Here is a 13040-nt window from a genome sequence, read left to right on the forward strand (position 1 = left end):
GGCCTTCACTTTTTTTCAGGCCTTTAAAATTGTGCCCTACAACACAGAGACCCTGGATAAACTGCTCACCGAGTCCCTGAAGAACAACATCCCTGCAAGCGGACTACACCTCTTTGGAATCAACCAGCTGGAAGAAGAAGATATGATGACAAGTAAGTCTACAGTCAGACCCCCGGACCAGCAGCCTGCTGGTTTCAGCATCTAGCAGGTTCTTTCTGCTGATCCCTGCTCTACAGCCCACCCTAGGAGAAGGGCTCTTGCTTCCCTGGGTGGCCAAGATTCTTCTCAGTCGCACATCTGAATCCGGTCATGCATCAGTCACCTAGCAATGGGGATACCTTCTGAGAATTGCAGTCAGGTGATTTCATCCTAGTGTCTGTCCTGTGAGGGAGGAGCAGGCCTTGTACACTGTGGGACAGTCACACCACTCACACGAGGATGGTGCCCAGTGATCTGGATAGGATGCCTTTGGAGTTTTCTTGTGGACACCATTCTTCTGTCATACCACGATGGCCCTGCCCAAATGGAACCAAGTCCCATGGCTTCCCTCTGTCTGTGTCACAACCTTCCATAGCCTGGGGACCATAGGTTGGAGCTGCCTTAACAAAGCCTTGTCCTGAGGGTGTTCTTTCTTGTTGCCTCCCCTCACTTTTCTGCTGTGGAATGTTCTTTCATCATGTCTGGTAGATGTAACTACTCTATATGCCTCAACTCAGGGCTCAGGAGATAATATTTCATGGCCTGACAGTCTGGGAACCTGGGGATGGTTTTAAACCCTTCTTCCCAAGGATCATGACCTGGTGAATAGGAAGCTGGGTTTGCTATTATATCATATATATATATATATATACATCTATATAATGGTATATAATATAAATTGTTAGTCCCACAAATCAACTTTAAGGAAAAAAAAAAGATTTTCCTTCCAACTCCACAACACAATCATATCTACTTTTTTGGCATTCTTATTATGAAATCGGGAATAAGAATTAAAAGGATGGGCTTCTTTCTCTTAGCACAAAACAATATTTTCAAAGCACTCTGAACTTTGTGGAGAAGGTCAAAATATGATCTTTGCTGCAACTTGTGGTGGATATTTAAGTCCCTAGAAATCATCACCTTGTAGGGCTGGGGTGGAGTTCAGCAGTACCGCCCTGGCCAAGTTTGCATGAGGCCCTGGGTACCATCCCTAGCACTGCAAAGAACGAAATCAGCACCTTCTGAATTGGTACTATTTCTAAGGTTTTCCAATACTTTTGGAGCAAGAAGGTAGGCTATTAATTATTGGTATGCTGATTAATTAAAATTTTATTTTTCTCTGTCATGTGAGTACATGATCTTCAGGGGTGCCCCAAAGAAAGCATGTCAGATGATATGCCAATCAACCAGTAAGTAATGATTGAGTGTCTACTGGGTGTCATGCTAGACTTGGCAGCTTCATCTCCCGTGCCTTCGTTGTTGTCTGTCAATTAAGTTCTCCTTGACCCTTTTTTCAGATCAGAGGGACGAAGAGCTGCCCACCTTGTTGCATTTTGCTGCAAAGTATGGGCTGAAGAACCTGACCGCCTTGCTGCTCACATGCCCAGGAGCCGTGCAGGCATACAGTGTGGCCAACAAGCATGGCCACTACCCCAATACCATCGCCGAGAAGCATGGCTTCAGGGACCTGCGGCAGTTCATCGATGAGTATGTGGTAAGATCAAGGCAAGGGGACCCCAAGATTGGAAGTGCATAATGTGGCTCTTGGCTTCCTCTTTACAAAGATACAGACAGATTCCATCCCTGGAATGTCCTTTGGGCCTTTTCTGGCTGTGGGCAGTATGGGGGGAAGTGGGCTTGAAATGAGCCCTGAAGTCACATGGGTCCAAATTCCTATATACACTTGGTAGACATGTGACTTCATGGACAGAAGGGAGATCATAACAGTTCTACTCATAGAGTTGTTTTGAGGATGAAAATGAAATAATGCAAGCTCCGAGAAGCACCCTCAAAAGATTGTTGCTGATTCTCTTCATCACCTACCTACCTCCCCACCTATCTCCAGATCTTCCCAATTTACCTGGTCCAGCTTCAGCCCCAGGTGAACTGTGTTAGGATTAATTAGCAGACACCACAAAAAGGTTCTGCACCTGAGGCAGGCAGTGAGGTTCTGACTCTCTGCCTGGATCTGAACTTAAGACAGGCAGATGCACCCAGTTTATCTGCTCATCCAGTTTGGGGACCCCATTCCTCCTTGATCATTGGCTTCTGTGTCTTTCCCTGAGTCTGATCTCACCCCATGCCTACGTTTTTCCTGCACCCAATATTGCCACTCTTGTCCTGGAGGCACTTGCTCTTCCTGACTCCACTCGTTCCTGCTTTACCGTCTCCTTCACAGACCCTCAGAGGGCACCCAAGAATGGCTCAGTCCTTCACATGGGGCTGTGACCCCCAAGAGAAGCCATGAACACTGACTGTCCAGGCTGGCTGTCTACCTCCGGAAGGGAGTGAGCCTGACAGCTTTCCAGACTCTTAACTCTGCTCCGGATTGGAAAATCTACAAGGCAGGGACCCACCAAGGCACACGGAGGGGCCTTCCTCAGCATTTTGGAATGAACAGAATGGTATAAATCCTGATTTTGAGCTCACATAAATGTTTCTCAGAGGCCCTTGTAGTCTCAGAATATTTCATTTCCCTTTCTTGTCAATTATTTTTACTAAGGACATATGGTATTCATGATAGTAATATTTATTGAGTTTATTTAATTGGCAAATGCATTATCTCATTTAATCCTCATCACAATCCTTTGAAGTTGACAGCATTGTGATCCCTGGTTTGTGAATGAGAAAAAAGACTTAGAAAGGCAATGTGGTTGTGCGTGGAGCCACACACGGGGAAAGTGTGGAGATGGGATTGGAACCTAGTTTGGTCCTAAAGCCAGGGCTTATTATCCTGCTTTATATAACAGGGAAGTTTATTTACTTATTTATTTCTGCAGTACTGGGGATTAAACCTAGGACCTCAAGCATGCTAAGCAAGCTACATCCCTGAGCCACACCCTTGTCCCACACAGGGAAGTTTAAATATGCACTTTTAGTGTGCATTGAAGTTAATCTGGTTCACATTTCTTGAATCATCTTTGCTATATCGTCACCTTCCACCAATGTGTCTTCAACCTTGCTACCAAAAGGTTATCCCCGCATGTTGCTTATGGCCCCTAAGAATCAACCCACCTTTTTCCCCCACCACCTCAAAATCAAATGCCCAACCTGGAATCTCCAATACTGTGCAGCTGTCACCAGTCCACTCAGTCCTACCAGGAAACCAATGCAAAGAATCAGTGAAAGAGCAACTTTCTTGGGCAGTGATGATGAAAATGAGGATTTTCTGTGGGTGGAAATAAGGATTGTGACACACCTAAGTTTCTTACCAGAAAATACTGTTGCAGCGGTTTCAGAGAAGTGGGCTCTCTAGCTTCACAACCACCCAGAGGCAGAATGACTGCGAGCATCTTTACTGACTCCAGGGCTCTTCCACCAGGACCAGCTCTCTCCTTGGGGATACAAATAAAGCTCTGGAAACCACCAGGCACCTTGAAGAAGGCTGCCAGAAGGGATGGGGTCTGAGGGAGTCACTCTGGGACCCAGAAGCAAGGCTCAGTTGGGCCAGCTTGCATTTCTCTGTGGCCTCTTGTGTCATTTGCTCCCTATTGAGAAACCACTAGGATGAAGTAGAAAGGTCAAAATCCAGGACTGTAACCCCTGAAGTAAAGCACCACAATTTTTCTGAGCTTTGTTTGTAAACTAGGAAATAATAACTTTCTCAAGCAGCGTGGAAAGAATAGCATGCATCTAGTTATACAACCAGCATCGCACTGACCCATGAGAGGTGCTCATGAGAAAGTAATTTCTTATTTGTATCCTCTAGCTGTTGAATATTTAATCAGTATCTCTTGAGAGCATAACCCTGATGAGTGTTAGGGGAAGATATGATGATTAAAGCAAAGAACACAAAGTAAGGAAAGAAAAAATAACGCCTAAAGCTTGGCCCCAGGGAGAATACAGGTAGGTACACCAGGCAAATGCAATCCTGACTCATGTGAATGCCTGCTTCAGGCCCCCTGGGGAACGAAATGTGCCTGGCTAAGCGTCATTGCGCCTGTGTCTTCTCTTGCAGGAGACTGTAGACATGCTGAAGAGTCATATTAAAGAGGAGCTGATGCACGGGGAGGAGGCCGAGGCTGATGCCGTGTACGAGTCCATGGCCCACCTGTCCACAGACCTGCTCATGAAATGCTCCCTCAACCCCGGCTGTGACGAAGAGCTGTATGAGTCCATGGCTGCCTTCGCCCCTGCGGCCACTGAAGACCTCTGTAAGTAGCCCGGCCAGTTCTGGTTGCATGTTTCTGCTGAGAAATGACTTTCTTCATTCTGGTCTGTTTGGGGAAGTCCCTGCTTACCCCTGCCCCACTCAGACAAATGAAGATCCTGTGTTCGTTTTAGGCCTGCAGTCATGTGCTGTGGCACGTAGAACCCTTCCCCACACTTCCCCTGTTGTGGCTGCTGTGAGGGTTTGCCTGGAAGTCACAACGCACAAAGGCATTGTCTTGTGATCTGAGAAGCTCCAGTCCCCCTGCCTGGTCCAACAGCAGCTTTTTTTTTTTTTTTTTTCAAATTGTATTGGACACAATACCTTTATTTTATTTATTTATTTTTATGTGGTGCTGAGGATCAAACCCGGTGCCTCGCACATGCTAGGCGAATGCTCTACCACTGAGCCACAACCCCAGCCCTGCAACAGCCTCTTTTTATAACCAACATTTTGTAAAGCCCCCTTTGCTACCCTGCATGACATCATGTATAATATAGGGTACCTACACATGAAACCCTGAGACACTCAGTGTCCTGCCCTATTTGAAATGTTAAGTAGAAATTAAGGGAGAGGACATGGCCAGGCATGCCTGCCCATGAAGACACTTGAAACAGTTCCAGGTAGACACCTGCATTCATGATCACTGTAATGTCATGGCCTCAGATGGAGACTGACATGCATCCAATATCTTGGTGACTCAAAGGCTATGAGGAATGTTGACATCAATGCCTGGATTTTCTGAAATTGTGAACTTCTCTTCACAATTTCCTAATAAATGAGTTCCTGGAAAATTCAGAGCATGCAAAAATTAAAGGTATTTACATATGAAAGAGTTAGGTTCTAGGCTCAGAAAATAAGCAGGTTTTTTTTTCTTTTGCGGGGGGGATAACCTGATTTTACTGGGTTAATACACAGTAAAATTATTTCTAAAATATCATGCTGCAGGACGTGATTTTTTTTCTTGTAAATTTCTTAACTAATTTTGACCATTTGGGAGTAAGTATGTTGTTTTTATTTTATTTTTCCACTTTCAAAAGTAATAACATTTTTACAAACACTTGAAATAAAATAGAAATGTACAACTGAGTTGATAAAAGTCTATATGACCCCCCCCAGTAAATATAGCATTAATAATAGTTTGGTATTACATCTTTTCCTTATATTTGTTGATATTAAATTTAAAATTTTGCACACACACGTGTGTGTATATATATATATATGTACACAGATATGCACAAATGAACACATTTGTATAAATATGTATTATAAACTTTTTTCTAACTTATATATATGTAATGGGATAACGAAAGCCATGGGGTACACCAACACTTCATTTTGCAAGGCTGTCCCACACATTGCAGGGTGTCTGGCTTCCTTTCCCCTTCTATTGAATGCCCTTGGTGTCCCTAGTCTTGGTGACAACCCAAAATACTCTCCTATATCTTCAAAGTGCCCCCTAGGGGGCAGTGTGCCACCCTTGAGAATTGCTGATCTAATTAGCATCGGATTGCAATGCATGTACTGGTTGGTGGTGAAGCAGGAGAACCACACAACAGCTGTCCAAGAGGATTTTTAATGTCTTTACCATCATTTGCTATCAAGTGCTAAGCACTGTCCAAGACTTAGCCTTCCTTTCCTCTGAGTCTAATTAGTAGATTCAGGAAACATGACAGACCAGGGATGTAGCCAGTGGTAGAACACTTTCCTAGCATGCGTGACACCCTGGATTTAATTCCCAGCACCATGGGGAAAAAGAGAGAGAGAGAGAGAAAGCGAAAGAAGCATAAAGACAGATACCCAGCTATGTATCAGCTTTATGGGCAGAGGGCTTTCTGGATTGGGCTAGCTTGGATGTTGTCACCCTTCCAGGGACTGCAAGGAGGCAGTTCTAAGTTTCTCTTGCACAAATTCCTGGTAAAGCAGGCACCATGAATGTGCCTTGGAGCAATAGGCATAGGCTCGTTGGGGACTTGGGGTGTCCCTGACACCAGCAAGGTCTTTGACTCTGACCCCAGCACCTGCAAGATGTGAGCCAGTGATTGTTAGGCCTTTGCCATTGAGATCAGCTGCTTCTCTGGGGTAGAGGGTAGTAGGAGCCCCCTTCCAGCACCTAATTGGGAGGACTGGAAGCACTAGTGTGTGCTTTTCCCAAATAGCTATGGCCTGGCAGGCACATGAGAAGGGAAGGCATCATTCCTACCATCCACATCCTTTGTCTCATTGAATCCTTAAAGCAACCAGACAGGGCCACTTCATGATCTGCACCTTAAAAGTAGGGAAACTGAGGCACTGAGAAGTTAAACAACTTTCCCAAAGTGTCACAACTGATAAGTGGGAGAGCCTATATTTGAATCCAAGCCTTTCTCTAGGATCATATTTTTTATTCCAGGCTAGAAATTTTCCTCGAACATTGTAAATTTTAGTCCATTCCATTTAAAGAAACCCTTAACCTCTGTACTCATGCTTCCCCTATCTATGCTTCAGACATCAGATAACCACACAGCCTCTGGCACCCCTGCACTTGCACATCTATTCGCCTACATGCCCAACAAGCATTTCTGGAGCATCTGTGTATTCTAGCTCCTTGCCTCTCCTGGGCACTGGAGATACAAGATGGACCAAGACCAGTCCTTCCCACTGTGGAACAGGGACCCATTCACAAAAGAATACTTGGAGAACCACGGGAACTCACTTGGGAATCCAGAGACTATGCATCATTTCTGCCCTGTCCCCTAGTTATAGGACTGTCCCACAATGAAAAAACTCCTCACTTTCCTGGCACTTTGTTTTGACATAGTCTTAAGCCTTGTTATCCCCCTGGATGCTTCAGTACATGGAGCTCCCTTCTGTATCACTGGACTCCTGCAGGGAATGCTAAAGGCATCCATCCCATTACTCCTTGTCTGCTGGGTCCTTCACAGTGGAAATTCTGAGGTTCCCCAGCTCTTCCCACAGCTCCGTGTGCTGGGCAACTAGGCTGGTTTGTGGCTGATTGGCAACTTGTAAAGTCCCATGGTGCCTGGGGGTGGGGAGGTTTGGTCATTGTGGAGCTGGAAGGGGGCTACCAGGAGAGAGGCAGGCTATAGAATGTGGCTCCATTTTGAGCGAGAAATGGAAACCCACCACATTTTTCATTTGCTAGATCATATAATCTCTGAAATTTGGGATTTTAGACATGTTTGGTTTGTTTCTGTCTCTGCAATTATTAGATTTAACCTTGAGAACAGTCTCTTCCCTACTGACTCAGAAGATGCACCAACTGGGACCTGGGAAGAGTCATTCATTTTACTGGTGTTGACTATCTGAGTGAGAAGGCAGCTTGGTTCCTAAACAAGTAGGATAGAGACCATACTGATAAATCTAAGATGCTTATTGCAGCACTAGCCAGGAAGGCCATAATTCAGTATCTGGCAGCCCTTTGAAGTCCACTAACTGCTTTCATCTCTGTCGTCTTATCTGATGGTCCTTAGGCTTGGTGGATAGAATAATCTCCCTTTTCCAGGGCTCCAAGAGTTAGTAATTAATCTAAGTTCCATCAAGGAAGAACTTGGATCAGGAATCTGGGCATTTGGATGGGGTTGAGGGCTTTCCTGGTGTGCCCTTCAGGGATCTACATTTGCCAGCCCTGGGATGGGCAAATTAGAGGAAGTGTTTTCCTGTCTAAATAGCCAGGGTTATCTATCCCCTTCCTGTGTGGCTGTTTGTGATGGTCACTCTAAATGCTGAAAATAAACACATTACAAAATTGGGCTGTGTTCCTTCACTCACTTGCTCATTCATTCACCTGCTGGCTGGACCAGTATTGTGGACTAGTGGGCTTTAGATCAGTTTGCAGAACTACTTTGGAGATGCTCTAACTGTTTTGGAGACAGATCTGCCTCTTTCTGACTTGAGTGGCGGGAAAGAGATGTGATGACCTCCCCTTTACCAAAGGAGATTCTAGAACAATCACTGGGTAGAAAGATTGACAGGGGAAATTCCCAGTATTGAGTAAAGGGGAACTGGGAGCTGAACCTGAGATTTTATGATCCTGCTCTAGGCTCTGTTTCCCTGAAACTTTTGTGTGTACACACACATACACACACACACACACACACACACACACACACACACACACACACACACACACCCCTCGAAGTCTTTAGTTTAGATATGCTGCCACCAGGTGGCAACTGCATGTCTCTAGTATTAGACCTTCTACTTTGCTGTCAATCCTCTTGAGAATTTTTTGATTAAGACTCCACAGATTTAAATCATCAACTTCCACACTTCACTATGTAAGAAATAAATGTCTTTGCGGATAAGTTTATGGAAACACTGAATGAAAATCAAACCAAGCCTATCTTTAGGTGTTTTCATTATCTCCTAATCTTTTTCTCCTTTAGTTCTGTTGCCCCTCTCCTTCCCTTCAGAGAATGATGTGATAGATAGTCCTGGCGGTCCTTTGATGTTGGTCATTAATTTTGTTATGAAAACTTTGCCTAGTGACTAGTCACTTCCCTGAAGCTCTGGGTATGAAGGCCTCAGGAGCTAGTTCTGGGAGGCCCTTGTCAGGTCTCCAAGGGAATCACTTGGTGGATTTTGTCTTTGCTTACATATCTCAGAGGCTTGTGCTTCTTCCATAAGAGAAAGGAGGCAAAGAGAAAGGTATAGTGTCTTGTTACTAGAAATTACAGACTCACAAGGATCTTTCTAATCTAATCTCTCTAATTTAATAGTCATTCCAGACTGCTATTCTACTTCAGGGTAACCTGTTAGAGTTCCTTTGAACTCTAATCCCTTCTTTACCATCTGCGTCAGCTTGAATTTGTAGATGGCCAGAGCTGCTGTGGCCCTAGCTGAGAACTGGCATCATGTGACCGATCAGTTTGTGTTTTCTTTACTTGAGCTTTCTGATGGCATGCCCCTCCACAACTGGGTTCCCTCCATAACGGAGGGCATGGTTGAGCAGCTCAGCCCTGTAGATCTGAGTGAAGCCAAAGGACAATTTCCAAGCAAAATTACTAAGTTACTGGTTTGCTTCTGCAGCCTGCGTTATCTGCACCATTTTCCCTCAGGAGCCTCCTTTCCTGCAGCTGCAGAGGCTATCATCCTCTTGCTCTCTCTTTTGGGAAGATTCTGACCCATACAGACAAGAGATGCTTCAGGGCAGTGGTGCTGGAGGGGGCCCCCATGGTGTTACCAGCTGGGATAGAACACTGCAGAGACAGTGCTGTGAGCACAGTGCACTTTGTAATTTCCTAAGCGTAAGAACTGTGTTGAGATTTACGCACTTAGAAAAGCCCTGGATTGATGGTTCTAAAGTTAATAAGTTAATAAGATTGTTGCAGCAGCAGCAGCAACAATCTCCTTCCTCTCTATTTTTACATGCTTGCTTGCAGAGCACTGCATACAAATCCCCCTGGGCTCTGGTTATTCACCTGTTTCTTGGGCTCCTGGCCTCTGTGGGAAGTGTGTCTTGTGACTTTGTATCCTCCCCAGGGCTCAACACAATGCCCTGCACAACAGATGTCCAACCAGTTCTTGAATTTGAAGTGCTGGGAAACAAAACATCATCCCAGACTTCCTGGGAGTCCAAGTGTGAGATAGTTAGCAGCATTCCAATGCAAAGACTTTGCTTTCCTGACAGGTGGTGGCCAGACATCTGTCAGATGCCCCTTTGTGAGGGATCAATGGGGGCAGCAGTAACTCTTCCAGCCTCTGCCAGCTGCCTTTGCGGTCATGGCTTTCGTTTTCCCGTGTTGTCCTTTCTGCCTGAATTGCCCTTCTCTTTTCTTAGCTCAGGAAATGCTCAGGTTCCTTCCCAAAGCTCGATGCCTCTGTATGCGTGTCTTCCTTGTTCCTTCACTAGTTTGTTTGCTCAGTCATTCACTCATTCAATAGATATTTGTGGTCCCTTTGTGTGTCTGAGTCACTTGGTGCCAGGTGAGGAGCAGTCAATGAACACCTGGCACAGTCCCTGACTTCCAGAACTTGCGTTCTGCTGGGAGACCTGGATACTAAACAAAAACACCATGTAACTAAACGTATCTCTTGAATGGACCCCTGCGTGGCAGAGGGGCTTCCTGCCTGCCCAACAGAGGGACTGAAGAGAGCCCTTGTGCTTCTCCTAACCTTTTCACTCTTAGCCCTTCTTTTTTATCTCCAATGCCAGCCATCACTGCCCAGCGCCTCTGATTTCAGACTGTCATTCTTCTCTGTGCATATGTGTCTGTCTGTCTGTCTCTCCTTCCCATCACTTCTCCATTAGGGCATGAAAAAGTTGGGCTTCCTTATTGACGTGGTCAGTCAAACCATTTGGTGCAAATGAAACTGAGCTGTTTCCAGGTTATCTTCAGATGTTTTACTGTGAGATTCCTGCTCTGAGGCTCTTTTCTTGGCCACACAAGATGCTTTCTGCAGGGAGAAAAGTCCTTTTGGCTTCCTGTAGGGTTGGAGAGCCTTTCTCCAAGAATAGTCTGTCAGCAACTGACATTTTATTGTATTACATTCTCAGTCTTGATATTATATTAAATTAACAACATATAATCTGCGTGGAGTGTCCACTCAGCTAAGTGGTCTAGATTTACATCACCCGGGGAGTATCAGAGGCATCTTTATTGGGAATTCACTGCTGCTCTTGATTCAGTTCTTAATTAAGTGCCTGCTGGGGTATTCTCTCATCGGAAAGCTCCTTACATTCCAGGAATGGATTCTTGCTGATTGATTCCTTAAAATATGGTATAAATCAGCAGCTGGCTCTTCTAGAAGGGAACTGTGCCCCACAGTCTCCTTATTGCTGTCATTATTGTTTTTTCTCTGCTGAAATGAAATGACTTTGCACTTCTCCTTAGACCAACAAGCTTCGGTGCATTTCCGTTTATTTTTTACCTGGCAAGAGGTGAAGCTTATGTGCTTGGAATCTGCAGTAAAAACTCTGATCATCCAGGAATGCAAGGATTGTTGTTCTGCTTCCTTAACAAAATACCCCGTGTCTGAAAACAGATTCCACACCTGTGCTACTCTCTGTAGGCTCGAGTCATATACACACAAACAGTTGTCAAACTTCGACTACGAGAGGGTATTATGGATTATTAACTCCCAACATCTATGTATCTTTTATTTATTATTATGAAAATAATAGCTGCTACCACCATAAGTTTAGTGCCTAATATAGGTATGACAAATAGTGTTTAAAAAATAATTTTATGTGCCACGGCTAGTTTCCTGGTATTGAGCACCTGGGTGCTGTGTTGAAAAGGATTATGAGTTCAGGAGAATGTTTGCCGTAGATATAGAATAGGAGGGTGGGGGCCCATACATGTATTTGTTGTTCATGGTCTAACTCAAAGATATTTATGTGCAATTAAATATAAGATTGGCTTTTACCCATGATCCTGGCTGCTTGAAGCAGGGCCAGACTGCAGAGCTGCTAGGATTGCCCCAGCATTTCATTGCTGCAGCCACTAATAAAGTGTGTGAAGGGCCTAGGAAGACGCAGGCAAGTGGACAGGAGCTTCATGTCTGGACTGTACTGCAGCGGCACAGCCTTGGCCAAGGAGGCTAGAAAACTTGGTCTTTAGGGGCCATGAAAAAGAAAATGTCTGGCACATCTTTTCTATGAGTCAGACTCCTATAAATAAGTCTTCTGTAAAGAATTGGTCTTGTGGTAATGCACTCGCCTGGCATGTGTGGGGTGCTGGGTTCGATCCTCAGCACCACATACAAAAAAAAATAAAGATGCTCTGTCCACTGAAAATTAAAAATAAATATTAAAAAATTCTTTCTCTCTCTTTCTTTAAAAAAAAAAAGAATTGGCCTTGTGTTAAGATCCCTCATGCTTTAACTATGTTCAGATATTAAAATATCAATTGGGTATAAATCTTTACTAAGGAATATATAACATGGTATTTCAGACTGTGAATACATGCAGAAAGATTAGAAGACTCGAGTTAAAACAAACTTACTATGAAACAGTGCAAATTCAAGCAACAGGAGCAAAAATAGATAAACAGGGTTGTAGCAAGCTAAGGAACTTCTGACCCCACCCCAACGGGGGAGGGACAGAGTAAAGAGACAAATGGGAGAAAATATTCACCCAGTAAGGGATTAATGGCCAAGTATATAAAGAACTCAATAGCAAAAAATCCCAATAATTTGATTAAAAAATATGAAAATCTGAGTAGACACTTCTCAAAAGAAGATATGCAAATGTCCAACACATATATGAAAAGCACTCAACATCATTAACCATCAGGGAAATGCAAATCAAAACCACAATGAGGTTCCATTTCACCCCAGTTGGAGTGACTATGATCAAAAACATAAAAAAAAAAAATGCTAGTGAGGATTCTGAGAAGGAGAGCTCTTATATACTGTTTGTAGGATGTAAGCTAGTTATAGCCATAGTGAAAACAGAATGGAGGTTCCTTAGAAAACTAGAACAGAACTACCATGCAATCCAGCAAAATCCCACGCCTGGGTGTATATCCAAAAGAAGCGAAATCAGTATGTCCAGGAGACTTCTGCATTTCCATGTCCTTGACCCAAGATAATTGTGGGCAAAGAGTTAATACGAGAATCTGAAATTTGATTATCATTATCCATGATAAGCAAGATATGGAATCAACTGAAATATCCATTGGTGGATGAATGGATAAAGAAAATGTGATGTGTGGGCATGCATGCAAACACACACACACACATACAC

General features: G+C 44.1%; 1 protein-coding gene across 4 annotated transcripts in view; it reads left to right on the top strand.

Moving 5' to 3' along the window:
• Pik3ap1 (phosphoinositide-3-kinase adaptor protein 1) overlaps nucleotides 1–13040 on the top strand; it is a 116484-nt gene that overhangs the window by 58944 nt on the left and 44500 nt on the right. For all 4 annotated transcript variants that reach the window (XM_078033644.1, XM_078033554.1, XM_078033685.1 and 1 more), the window contains exons 6-8: nucleotides 20–152; nucleotides 1497–1693; nucleotides 4157–4352. In XM_078033644.1, the coding sequence (XP_077889770.1) occupies nucleotides 20–152; nucleotides 1497–1693; nucleotides 4157–4352 (526 nt within the window). The remainder of the gene's footprint in view (nucleotides 1–19; nucleotides 153–1496; nucleotides 1694–4156; nucleotides 4353–13040) is intronic.

The sequence above is a fragment of the Ictidomys tridecemlineatus genome, chromosome 1 (assembly GCF_052094955.1).
Source record: "Ictidomys tridecemlineatus isolate mIctTri1 chromosome 1, mIctTri1.hap1, whole genome shotgun sequence".
Classification (NCBI taxonomy): domain Eukaryota; kingdom Metazoa; phylum Chordata; class Mammalia; order Rodentia; family Sciuridae; genus Ictidomys; species Ictidomys tridecemlineatus.